Source organism: Muntiacus reevesi, chromosome 6 (assembly GCF_963930625.1).
Source record: "Muntiacus reevesi chromosome 6, mMunRee1.1, whole genome shotgun sequence".
NCBI classification, from domain to species: domain Eukaryota; kingdom Metazoa; phylum Chordata; class Mammalia; order Artiodactyla; family Cervidae; genus Muntiacus; species Muntiacus reevesi.
The window spans coordinates 11,949,308-11,963,217 of NC_089254.1; the positions used below are offsets into that span (position 1 = coordinate 11,949,308).

Sequence of the window (13,910 nt, forward strand, 5' to 3'; positions counted from 1 at the left end):
AGCAGTTGTCGTGAAGAGCTCCCACTTGTCAGGCCCGGGTGCAGCTCAGCCAGTCAGAGCTCACAGTAAAGAGCTTTGTGGAACACAGTTCCAACCAGCATCTTCCCCTTGTGCACAGAAGCCACCGTACTTCCATGTAACACTTTACCATCCTCGGCATAAACCACTGTAACCTTGGGTTCTTCTGTTAAAATGTTCTGGATTTGCAGTACCTATCCAAAAATAACATTACATTAGTGTTTTTTAAAGTCACTCGAGACATAACTTTAAATATGGGGTCATTTCTCCATAAGAAGAAACTTTTAGGTGAACCGCATGTTGTTCCAAAATGACTCTCTATAGATATCTATTTCCTCATTGGCAAAAATGACAGATTCTGATCAGATCATCTTTAACAAAGATAGACACCCTACAGACCTACAGAAGCAAGAACCGTGAGGCAGTAACATAGCCTGGGTATGAGACCATCAGGAGCACCACGGTACATTGCAGGATGGAGCTGGGGTTACTCAGTGAGTCAAAGTACTACCATGCTGGAATTCAGGCCAGTTTTTGTGTCTTTTCAGGTAAGCTTGGAATTTGGATGTTTACACTTAATTCTTGGTTTTTAAATATGGGAATAAAAACAAAACCAAAAAAAACGAGTGTTGCCCAAAAAGAACATACCTCTCCTCCACACTCATTATTCTTCTGAACTTAAGGCCCCAAATCCTAATACGTAAGATTTTATGAGTTCAGTTTCCTTCATTTAGTTGAGCAGAAATGTGATTATATCATTAGCAGCAGTATAGTAGTATTCAAGTTGACTACACACGATAGCCAATAATTGGCAATTTTGGCCAATGGTGATTTCACATGAGTCTCATACTATCACAAGCTCACTGCAAGACAGGAGCCCAGGGTTGAATCTGGGATCTCCCACTTTCTGTTTCTCTCTCGTCTGTAGAATGAGACGGGTGGGGCTGCCTGCTGTGCCGTGCCGCTTCAGTCCTGTCCGACTCTGCAACCTTCTGGGCGGCAGCCCACGAGGTTCCCCTGTCCACGGGATTCTCCAGGCAAGAATACTGCAGTGGGTTGACATGCCCTGCTCAGGTGGGACTATATTAACTCTAAATTCCCTTTCATCTTTAAGTTGGTGTTCTTCTGAAGGCTTTAAGATAAAATACAATGACTTGAAGGACAGATACTGACATACAGAAACACTGAATATGACAGATTAGGAAGGCTTGTGCTTGATTATTAAAAGGTCCATGCGCGCATTTAAAAGGACCACTCCAAAACAGCTGGCACCAAAAATAGATGTTTTAGGAAACTGTTAAAGCATTCACATGTCATAGTTACTTACTGGGAAATAGTTGATGGTGCACCTTCGCTTTAGGAAGCCACTTTCTATTAAAACTAAGGCACTCTTCTGGGGGGTAGTGCATTAGATAATGGATGGTTATTACTTTTTGGTATTCTTTACCAGATTCATCATTAGAAAGGAAGCATTTTTTTTTTTTCCAGAACAGCAAACTGAGTCCATGCTGTAGCAAATGGTTCAAGTTCACCAAATGAGCTTACAAGTCAGAACAAATTAGAATCTAACATTCTGCCCAGTTCTGAACAGTGAACACGCCACAGCATACATTTCCTCAATTCTACTGAGCATGCCATCCAGCAGTCCTAATAGCTAAGAACTAGCAAAGGCACAAAGGATTGCCATTCACCGTAATCACAATTGTCTTGTAAACGCAGAGAAAAGGTTATGAAGGGCCAACATCTAATTGGAAATATGTATTTGGCTTTTGTTTCTTATCCAAGAGACACAGACTTAAAAAAAATTTTTTTTAGGGGTAATGAGACTGACTCTTAAAGCTTTAAAAAGAATGCATGCTCAGTTGCTCAGTCATGTCCAACTCTGCAACCCCATGGACTGAAACCCACCAGGCTCCTCTGTCCATGGGATTATCCAGGCAAAAACACTGGAGTGGGTTGCCATTTCCTCCTCCAAGGGATCCCCTTAAAAAGAATGCATGACAGTTAACTACGCCAAAAAGTATACCGAGGACTTGATGTAAATAGCCAGCATAATTAGTACAAACTGAAAACCGAGTAGAAAACCCTAGTTATAGTAAACATTCAAATTCTCACGGCAAAGTGAGTTTCAAATTCTTGCTTGCACTGTCAAAATAATCCACTGGAAAAAAGGCCATTGACATGAATAAAGTCTTCAGGTACTAAAACTAAGAAAGAGGAGGTCTTTTAAGCTCAGATCTTTCCAGCAAGGATTTATGTTCCCATTCTGCCCGGAAGGTTTGGAGACAATGGTATCTCTGCTTTACAACTGCTCTATTACATGAACTGGCAAAAGTACTGACACCCAGGAAAAGAATGTTGAATAGGAGGGCAGATAACACACAAATGTGTAGCCCATAACAATGTGGTCTGTTGTATTTTTTAAACTATTGTGAATGGCCAAGTCGGAGAAACTCACTACCGAAATAAAGATACGGAGCCCAATCCCGTGCTGGCTGTCCTAACCTAGCCCTCCAGGCTCACCCTCCACTCGCTCAGCCTTTCCGGAGCCTGCTCGGGGCTCCCTGGCCCGCCACCTCCCAGCAGCAGAGAGGGATGGGCAGCCTGAGAAGGAGGCGGAGTGTCGACCCAGGCGCCCCGTGTGGGGCCGTGGCCGCATCCGGCTGGCTCCATCCCTCAACCAGAGGTCAGCTCCCCTCCCAGCACCTTCTCTGCACACAGCTCTCACCTTGTGTGGGCTTCTGGCAACCGTGCCTACCTCCCGGGGGGCCCTGGGGTACCACGTTACCCTCCCCCCGTCCATTTCCCTCCCTGGGCCCGCACCTCTGTACCCAGCGCCCTCATTAAAACCCCCACATCACCCAGTTTGCAGGTACCATCTGTCTCCCACCTAGACTCGGTCTCAAATGCCTCCCAGAGTCAAATTCCGTTTTTTATCAGATCATTTAGGTCATCTATCCACGTCTCCCTTTTATTTGCACACGTATTTGAGATTTATGTTTTCAACAGAAAACTAGCTGGGAATGAGGGCGCTGACATGAGTCTTTTCTCAAACTAACCTCTGATCCAGGAGGATTCTCCGGGTCATAGGAGAAGATTTTCATGCCGTTGGGGTGGCAGCCAACCCAAAGGTCCCCTGTCACAGGATCCACGGATATGTTATCCACGAGCGTGTTACAGTCCAGAGACTTGTAGATGAAAACCAAGGGCAGAAAGACAAAAAGCAATAAAAAAAATTTGAGAGGAGATGGAGCAATACATTAGAGAAAACTCACGGTGTTCTTGGGCAGCGTACACCTGCTCCAGAGATAAGACGATTCTGCCCCCTGCCCCATTTCAGTAGCACTCAGGGAATTCCTCTAGCTCTCCATCTGTGTCAGTATTTTGCCATTTTCCAGAACGTGAGGAAAGGGGAAGATCAGAAAAACCAAGAAAGGCTATTAAAAGTGATATGAAAGCATTTGGACTAACATCAGTGCATAAACTTAAAAACTGAAAGTGAAAAAAAAAAGTTTTCAGTGCAGCATACAACAGTTCCTTCTAAGAAACGGCATGTGCAAATGATATTTTTATAAGCATTCAGAAAACAACCAGGAAATGTGGTTTCATTTCTGATGAGAGCATCAGTGAAGTGTAGGCTCTTCTTTAATGGCTAACCATAGGCTGTGCAGCCAGAGGAGAAATGGTCACCCGGGGTCTAATTTGTGCCTTGAAGTTGAGGAAGAGTTTCTTCTTCAGCTTCCTGATGCTACTCAACTCCCTGTTCTTCTGCTGTTTATTTTCTAAATATAAGTTGCAAGCGTGTGTTGACTGCACAGATAGCTGTCACCGCTCTGTACCAGGATCATAAATAATACCAACCATTCTTAATTCCATCATTCATCATCTTGGCTGCGTTCTACTGGGGAGAAATCACATCTATTTGTCTACCTCTAACTCTCAGTTGGATAAGCAATATCTACCATGTACCTCAAACAGAGGCCAGCATACCTCAGTGCACAGAGAGCCAGGAATAACTGGCGGCGACTCATCACAAAGGCCAGAGCAAGGGCAGCCAACCGTGAAAACCCTGTGCTTTCTACTCAAAGTGAGAGCTCTCCCTACCCGGGCTGTGACAGGACAAGGAGGCTCAAGGGTTGAAGCATCCTTTTCACCTTCACGCAGCACCATCACTCCTTCCTACTCTGGAAACAGGCAAGTTTGGCCAAGGGAGGTGGTCGAGTAAACATCCTCTGGCCAAAATCATCTCCAAGTCTCCTCCATCCCCAAACCCCATCTACCCCAGTGTCAGGCATTCTAGGTGGATATGTTAAATTCTTCTTCTTTTTTTTAATCAGAGCATAATTGCTGTACAATGTTGTGTGTGTTAGTTTCTGCTGTATAATGAAGCGGATCAGCTATCTATCTATATAGATAGATAGGGAGGGGATATATGTGTGTGTATCATCCCCGCCCTCTAGAGCCTCCCTCTCACCCCCAGCTGCCATCCCACACCTCTAGGTCATCACAGAGCATCACTCTGAGCTCCCTGCTCTTTCCACCAGGTTCCCACTAGCTATCTAGTTCACACTTTGGAGCATAGATATTCAGTACTACTCTCTCAAGTGGCCCCACCCTCCCCTTCTCACAGTATGTCCACACATCTATTCTCTACATCCCTGCCCCATTGCCCCGCAAATTGGTTCATCTTTCTGGGAGGAAAATGTTTGTTTCAGGGCGCTGCTACTATCTTTGGAAGGGGTCATGGCCAACCAGTGAATTCCGCAGCAGATAAAAACTTGCAGAGATGAGGGTAGGCAGTGAGAGTGGGAGGACCCAGAAGCCTCGGGACCCATTCATTCTTCACACCAGTAATAAGCTCCTGCCACGTGCACCAGCTGAGCAAGGGGAAGAGCTGGACAGTCCAACAGGGAGTCCATCCTGGCCTCAGCAATAAACTCTTCCCTTGCAAGTCCATGATTCCCAGCAATACCAACTCACAAAGATGCAGGTACAGACCATGTGTTATGCTTCCACAAGGTCCAATGGAAACGTTTGCATTCCTTGACTTAAAAATGATTCTCTTTGGGGGGAAAATGGTATCCTCTATTAACAAACATCCCAGTTTTTAGAGAACTGGAACTCACTGAAGTGAGACTAATTCATTGACTGTGTCTTGGAAAATGTTTTGAAGAAGGGATCATTTTTATTGTGGTAAAATATGCATAACATGAAACTGGTCATTTTAACCATTTTTCAGTGTACAACTCAGTAGCATCAGGTGCATTCAAAATGTCATGAATCCACCACATTCCACTCCCAGACCCTTTCATCATCCCAAACAGAAGCTGTACTATATAGCTCCCCATTCTTCCCTTCCCCGTCCCCTGGTCACCCCTATCCTGCTCTCTCCTTATGAATTTGCCTCTTCTAGGTACCACATATAAGTGAAGTCATAGAATATTTGTCCTTTTGTGTCTAGCATAAGGACTTTTATGCTAAGTATTCCTAGCATAATAACGTCACTTAGCATGTCTTCAAATTCATTGGTGTTTGAGCATGAATCACTCCATTCCTTTTTAGGGCTGAGTAATATTTCATTCCATGTATACACTACACTTAGGACACAGACCCATCCACATTTCATCACAAATTCTAATAACAACCCCAGCTAGTTTGTCAAATTTCTTGGCACTCCAGTAGTAATCAACTGGACTTGGTTAACCTGATCCTCCAAAAGAAGGAATGACATTACCTAGTTGAGGAGGGGGGAGTCTCACCTGAATTATTACGTCAGGACACCAGCAGGATTTTCTGCCAGAAGTGGAAGCCAAACCTGAAATAAACTTTGCCCTCAATCGACAGGAGTAGGACCTTTATCGTTCGGTGTTGAATGTAGCTTGGATGGGGTTTTATTCTTATAAAATCCTTTAACTTTCAGTTTGCAGAAGTATCTATTGTGATAACCAGAATTTGTTTTTATCCCCTCAGCCAGTCTGAGTGTGTGAAATTCCATTTTACTGCAGCGAATACCAAACTAGGCCTGTCAACGATTTTTAGTGTCAAACATGATATTACATGTGATGGGGCTTCGAGGTAATTTTCTTGGAATAAAGCCCCTCACGACGGTCCCTGAGAAGCGCTGACAGGCACAGTCACAGGCAGCAGCGCTTCACAGCGCCGAGGGCAGTTCTGGCGGGGGAGAGACTTTTCTAAAGCATCACTCTCATAATGATTGCTCCACTTTACTCACACCTCTTTCCGCTCCTTTGTGTTTTTACCCCTCTTGATGCAGACCTTCAGACCGGATCAGAATTGGTACAGGTAAAGATGAACCGCTGAAGAATGCCCGGCCCCAGCATGTTAATTTAACAAGTCATTTGTTGAGTGCCTACTGGGTGTGGGAACTGTCCCCGGAACACACAGAGAAAGTATCTGTCCCGTGACACTTATACCCTCGTGGGACAGGCAGACAGACACTGGGGAGGAGAAGGAAAATATGAATGCAAACCGTGTTAGCAAAGGATGCTGAAGGGAAAAAAATTAAGCCATGAGAGAGATAGGAAGTGTGTGTGTGTGCGCACATTTGTCTCGGGAGAAGCAGAGTTGTAAGTTAAAAGGAGGCAGCCGGGGAAGGCCTCACTGAAGTGACATTTCAGTGAAATCTGGAAAGATGTGAAGGAGAGAGGTGAAGGAAGAGACCTGGAGGAAGAATACCGCAGCAGAGGGACAAGTGCCCCATTCCAAGGAAGCACATTGCCAGGAGAGGTCCAGAAATACTCAGGACAGGCTCAGCAGCGGGGCCAAGGGTTGGAGGCAGAGCTGGTCATGGGACCACCTGCTGGCCATCTGGAGTACCTGGGCTTCATAAATATTGTGCTGAGTGCTGTTGTGTGCAAGCTGAGGCTATTGTCTGTTCTACGAACGTGGAGGAGGAAAGAAGGGAAGGAGGGGAAGAGGAAGGGAGAGAGGAGAGAAGAGAGAAGTGAAGAACACACTTCCAAGCAGGAAATTCACGAGAACAGAGAGAATCAAAGTTACAGAGATGATGTGTGTGGTCTGCCACGTCCCACTCTGCTGCCGAGCAAAAGTGAACAACAAATCCAGACGATGCTGATGCCTCCTAATAAAGGAGTGAAAAATTGGTTCTCACCCACTCCAATTAGACAATCCTTTTTCCTCACTTCTAATTTCACAAATCAATTAGAATCTAATTATCACCCCACAAACTTATAGTGTTAATACATCTTACCTTCAATGGAGTTAAAGTCCAATTAGCATGCTTTTCATACACATGAATCTTATGAGCCAGCAATTCAGCTATATAGACATACCTTCAAAGAAGAAAGAGCTACATCAAAGCCCATAAAGGGAAGCAATTCAGAAGGTTACCATGAAGGCAAAATAACTCTTCCTGGGGGAGAACTTTGCTCAGAGACTGGAAAACGGAAGCTATCTCAAAACACACTGGATTCTGAAGGAACTCAATGAGTTGATGGTATACAGGGGAGTTTTAATCCCCGAAAAGTTATTTCAAAAGATGAGAAACTAGTTGGCCCTAACTAGTAGGCAAAGAATTTAACTCTAACGCCAGTTCTTAGCATATGGGAGCAAAAGCATGACATCGCTTTTCTTGGTTTGTCAACATAATGGCAAGCCCCAGGTTCTGCATTTCACCACTTGTTTTAGGCCACAGGAAATACAAGAGAAGACAAGTGCTCGGCCTGGATCTGAGAGGAGATGCCCTCCCCTCTATGTGAGGACAGTGTCACATTCATCATAAAGATCTCTGGCCAGGCTAAGCACAGTGCCTCCCAGAACAAAGAGAGAAATGACTGTGTGATTATCTGCTATTTTTGAAGACCAGGAGATGATATGAGTAATTGAAAACTGTGCTGCTTTCTCTATGTATGTTACTACCCTCTGAATATGTCACTAGCCCTCTAAGTATGTTACAAATGCTTAAAGATATGAGATGAAGAGCATTTTATACATACACCACTCTTACCCAAAGTGTGGTCCCCAGACCCACTCTGTGAGTTATTTAAAGGTGACCACCAGAAAATAATATGAATCAACTACATCACTAAGCATACTACTTATGAAGCTGACTCTTTCCCCATAGTAACACTTTCTTGATGAAGGAAGCAGTGGCTTGATTTACATTTTGGTACAAAATCTCTTATCAAGTCACAAACCAGTGCTACGGATATAAACATACTCACAAGTTGTTAATATCATGATACACTCAAAAATCTTCCTTCAAAGCAAGCAAAATCATACTAAGTGTTTTTTGTATGTACCCCCTCTTGAAATGCACTCCCCCCAAAAAAGGAATTTAAAAGAGTATGCATGCTCAGCTGTTCAGTCGTGTCCGACCCTTTGTGACCCCATGAACTAGCCCACCAGGCTCCTCTGTCCATGGGATTCTCCAGGCAAGAATACTGGAGTGGATTGCCCTGCCCTCCTCCAGGGGATCTTCCCAACCCAGGGATCGAACCCTTGCCTCTTGTGTCTGCTGCACTGGCAGGTGGAGTCGTTAGCACTGCACCACCTGCAAAGCCTTAAAAGAGTGTGCCTTCACAAAATAGTAAATCATTATTTGATATATTTTACCCCCTGGAAATTAAGATATTTTTTGTTTTCCCCAATTTCCTTTTACTGGAATAACATGCTAGAATGTATCCCCTTTTTAGAAGATGAATATGCTCTAAATATGTCGAATGAGAATCTCGGGACAAACGTGGTATTTTAAGGAGTTCACGTACTTGCTGTCAGGTGACATGCTGATTCCATTAGCAAAATCAAATCCACTGGCCACCACTCGAACGTCATCTGGACTGTAGTAAACAACGTTTGACCATGCTAGACCCAAATATAATTCCCAGGATCTCATGTAGTGGTCAACAAAATAGTGATCATTGGTGGCATAGAAGTGTTCACGGCCCACAGCGACAAGGTCATTCAAACTGCAATTGAAACATACACATATGACACAGGCAGGTGACAGCATGGTACCTGGCAGGCTCACACACTGGCGTTCATGAATATATACTCGTAAAATCAGAATGTGCGACGGAAACTTCACAGCATCTGTTACAGCCCAGAACTATGTGTGATCAGTCCTGCCTACGCAATCCTTGAAGACAGTAATTACCTGAAGAAACCCGAAGAGGTGATTATAGCAAAGGAACAGAACAAAACCTATTAACTGTGTCGTGGAAAAAAGTGCCGTGGTGTGTGTGTGTGTGTGTGTGTGTGTGTGTGTGTGTGTGTGTGTGTGTAGACAGACTAAGCTCCACAGACATTAAATTAATCCAGGAATCATTATCCAGGCCACATTGGTTTATGCTCGTATAGAGCAGTTCAAGGCAGTGCCAGGCAGTGGGAAAAAACCTGACAATCTTGAGACTCGCATTTTAGTTATAGCTCTGCTACATAGACCAACAGACTGCTTCTAAATAAGGAAAGGAGTACGTCAAGGCTGTATGTTGTCACCCTGCTTATTTAACTTACATGCAGAGTACATCATGAGAAATGTTGGACTGGATGAAGCACAAGCTGGAATCAAGATTGCCAGGAGGAATATCAATAACCTCAGAAACACAGATGACACCACCCTTATGGCAGAAAGTGAAGAACTGAAGAGCCTCTTGATAAAAGTGAAAGAGGAGAGTGAAAAAGTTCGCTTAAAGCTCAACATTAAGAAAACTAAGGTCATGGCATCCGGTCCCATCACTTCATGGCAAATAGATGGGGAAACAATGGAAACAGTGACAGACTTTCTTTTCTTGGGCTCCAAAATCACTGCAGATGGTGACTGCAGCCATGAAATTAAAAGACACTTGCTCCTTGGAAGAAAAGCTATGACCAACCTAGACAGCATATTAAAAGCCAGAGACATTCTTTGCCAACAAAGGTCCATCTAGTCAAGGCTATGGTTTTTCCAGTGGTCATGTATGGATGTGAGAGTTGGACTATAACAAAAACTGAGCGCCAAAGAATTGATGCTTTTGAACTGTGGTGTTGGAGAAGACTCTTGAGAGTTCTTTGGACTGCAAGGAGATCCAACTAGTCCATCCTAAAGGATGTACTGAATATTCATTGGAAGGACTGATGCTGAAGCTGAAACTCCAATACTTTGGCCACCTGATGCGAAGAGCTGACTCATTGGAAAAGACCCTGATGCTGGGAAAGATTGAAGGTGGGAGGAGAAGGGGACGACAGAGGATGAGATGGTTGGAAGGCATCACTGATGCGATGGACATGAGCTTGAGTAAGCTCTAGGAGTTGGTGATGGACAGGGAAGCCTGGCATGCTGCAGCCCATGGGGTCACAAAGAGTCAGAACTGAGCGACTGAACTGAACTGCTACTATTAGCTGTGTAATCTAGGGAAAGTTAACCATTTAATATTCCAGGGCCTCAGTTTATTTAGCTGTTAAAGAAAAAAAAGGAGGAGGTCGACTGGTCTATCTTCCAGCCTTACAGGGTCACCTTCAGCTATAAAGTTTCATGATTCTGAACGGAGTGACATATCCGTGATCAAAAACTCTCAGAAATAGGATATGGTGGCTTTTTTGTTGCTGTTGTTCTGATTTTGATTCTCTCTGTGTTACTAAAAATCTAAGATATATGAGTCTATTTTTCTGCTTTAATAGGTACAACAGCGAGCACGTAAGTGAGTCATTCTGTGTTGATTGAGGTGACAGAAGTTCCTCTGGGCCATTATCCAGGACAGAATTATCTCAGCTCCACTGCCGAGGGCGTCACAGCCCAGCACATCAGCTCTGATGCAGCCCCGGGCTCCTGGGCATCTTTGATAAGCATACAGAGCCTCAGTTTTCTCATCTGCAAAGAGAGGTTAAATGATTTTCCCAAAGTCATACAGCTCATTAGTATAAGACCAAGGGTCAGCATCTTCATTTGTGGCATTGCAGTGGGAATTACAATGAGACAATGCCTGCTGTCTGCCTTGCAGTGAGCCTGCCATTCACAAAGTCTCCATCAACGGTAGCCACTATTCCTATATGAGAAAGAGGGTCTAGGAATTTAGAATTAGTCTGTATGGGCTTCAGGCAGAAGCCTGCAAAGATGGTTTTTTTTTTTCCTTCTCTTTTTTAAAGGTAAATGTATGAAATTAGTATGCTTTTTAATCCTTTGCTGTTTTTCCTTTTAAAAAAGAGCAGAGCAGCAAGGTTTAGAGTCATAGCTTTGAAATCTGATGGGCTCCATTTGAATCCTCCATCTGTGCTCACCCTCAACGTGGTATGTGGCCACAGCGTGTCACTATACTCTGAGCCTCTCCATATTTTGGAAGGTTGGGGTATGAATAAAATGAAATAATGAATCAAAGACCTTGGCACCATGCCTGGCATGTTGTAAATGATCAATAATGACCAAAAATGTTATTATTATTAATAACCTGTTCTATTATAATAGATTAGTCATTGGAATATTAACGCTATGTTGTTGTTGTATTAGTCGCTCAGTTGTATCCGACTCTTTGTGACCCCATGTACCACAGCCCACCAGACTCCCCTGTCCATGGGATTCTCCAAGCAAGGATACTGGAATGGGTTCTCATTCCCTTCTCCGGAGGATCTTCCCAACCCAGGGGTCAAACCCAGGCCTACCCATATTGCAGGCAGATTCTTTACTATCTGGGCCATCAAGGAAGCCCATTAATGCTATAGACAACCGTATAAACAACCATCGAATACAAAGAGGAAAATATACATGGCTAACCCTTGGGTTGGGAGAGCAGAACTTTAGTTAATTGTGACACTAACTATAGTTTGCTTCTGTATTGCCAAAGACCAATGCATTTGCAATTGCCAAGTAGTCATGTACGGATATGAGAGTTGTACCATATAGAAGGCTGAGCACCGAAGAATTGAAGCTTTCAAACTGTGGTGTTGGAGAAGACTCTTGAGAGTCCCTTAGACAGCAAGGAGACGAAACTAGTCAATCCTAAAGGAAGTCAACCTGAATAATCATTGGAAGGACTGATGCTGAAGCTGAAGCTCCAATGCTTTGGTCACCTGATGGGAAGAGTTGACTCATTGGAAAAGACCCTGAAAAATGCTGGGAAAGATTGAGAGCAGGAGGAGAAGAGGGCAACAGAGGATGAGATGGCTGGATGGCATCATCAACTCAATGGACATGAGTTTGAGCAAACTCCAGGAGATAGTAAAGGACAGGGAAGTCTGGTGTGCTGCAGTCCATGGGGTCACAAAGAGTTGGACATGACTTAGCGATTGAAAAGCAACAACAAAAGAAAAAAAAAAAAAAAAAAAAAGCCCTAACCCTAGAAAATTGGACAAAACTAAGATTTCCAAGATTAAATGGTAAAAGAAATAAAATAAGTTTCACTATTTCATAGCAACTCAGAGTAGAAGCTTCAGACTCAAGCTCCAGACTCAAGGATTAAAATTCCAGTTGTGCCATTTACTGACAGTGTCCCCTGAAGCAGTGTCCCCAGGTTTCATTTGTTCTAAACTTAACATGGTATAGTAGTAAAATCTAATTAAGAGCATGCTTGTAAAAACTAACAAAATAATCTGTTAAATTGGCTATTGCACCACCTGAGTTATAGCGGAAGCTCATTCAGCTTTCATTATCACTGTCACTTCTACCATCAGTCTGGTTTCTCTAGTCCACACACTTTCCCCTAATTTAGATTTCGGTATTTGGCACAGTCTCCAGACACTCAGAGTCCTCATTCTCTTTCCAAAATACATTTGTTGAGTGAAGGTATGAATAAACTCTCCCACCAAAAGCTGTTCTCTGAACTTTCATGCAGATGAAGACCTGGGCTCTGGTCTGTAATGGTCACGCATTGGTTAATTTGCCTTCCTCCAGTAACCTGATTTCTCTGCAGTGTCAGTGTCTCAGTGTCTCAGTGTCTCTGTCAGTGTCTCAGCTTCAGCCCCGCCTGGTAAGACACGAGAGGGAGCAGTCCTGGTAGCACTCAGCACACATCACTTACCAGGTGCTTTGCTAGACACCTGCAAGTACGTGCCACATGGTTTAAAAGAAATCCAGATTTACACATTCGGAGATAACTGAGTACTGCAGGTAAATCATTCAAATAGAGGTTAAGATTCTAAAAAGATCACAATGATTAGAGGATAAAAACTGTGTGGGAAGATAGTGTCAAATTATTTTCTTAAATCCATCATTACCTCATAAACAGAACCCTAGGGCTTCCCTTGTGCCTCAGCGGTAAAGAATCTGCCTGCGATGCAGGAGATGTGAGTTCCATCCCTGGGTTGAGGAGATCCCCTGGAGATGGAAACCACAACCCACTCCAGTATTCTTGCCTGGAGAATCCCATGGACGGAGGAGCCTGGAGGGCTACAGTCCATGAGATCACAAAGAGTCAGACATGACTTAGCAACTAAACAACAACAGAGGCCAGTGAGGATGTCAGTTTTGTGTTGGGACCAGGGATCTGTGTGTGTTTTTTTTCTCTAGATGTTGTGCTGTGGAGGAAGCTGACATAGAGCTGGCTGCTAACCCAGAGCCGCTGTTTCAGAAATCACGTGCAAATGAACAGCAGAAGCAGCTCTGGGAGGTCTTAGAGGCACTGGATCACAGATCTCTTGGGTTTGTGTTTCTAATTCTGAGAAACATGTACAATTCTAACTTTTACTATAAATATCAAGAACAAATAAGCTCAAAAGGTGAAATTTGTCCATGAAACCGGTTTGGGTTTGAGATACGAAGTCTGGTTCTGGATAAGAGTAGAGTGCTTTCTTGGTAAAAGCATAGAGGAACATTCTCTGGGACCAGGAGCCATAAATCAGTGTCCAGCCAACCTGGGAAATGAGGGAGGAAGAGGATGGGTGTCTTCTCTGGAGCTTGAGTCCTCAAATTCTCTGTGGATGAACATCTGGAGGAGTTCGGAAAG

At 43.8% G+C, this 13,910-nt stretch overlaps 1 protein-coding gene across 1 annotated transcript in view; it reads right to left on the reverse strand.

Moving 5' to 3' along the window:
• Positions 1–53: 53 nt before the first annotated feature.
• Positions 54–13,910, reverse strand: part of PON1 (paraoxonase 1) — a 31,211-nt gene continuing 17,354 nt past the window's right edge. The window contains exons 6-9 of the mRNA XM_065939019.1: positions 8,766–8,966; positions 7,250–7,331; positions 3,078–3,206; positions 54–212 (exon numbers count right to left, since the gene is read on the reverse strand). Coding sequence (XP_065795091.1) covers positions 54–212; positions 3,078–3,206; positions 7,250–7,331; positions 8,766–8,966 — 571 coding nt within the window. The remainder of the gene's footprint in view (positions 213–3,077; positions 3,207–7,249; positions 7,332–8,765; positions 8,967–13,910) is intronic.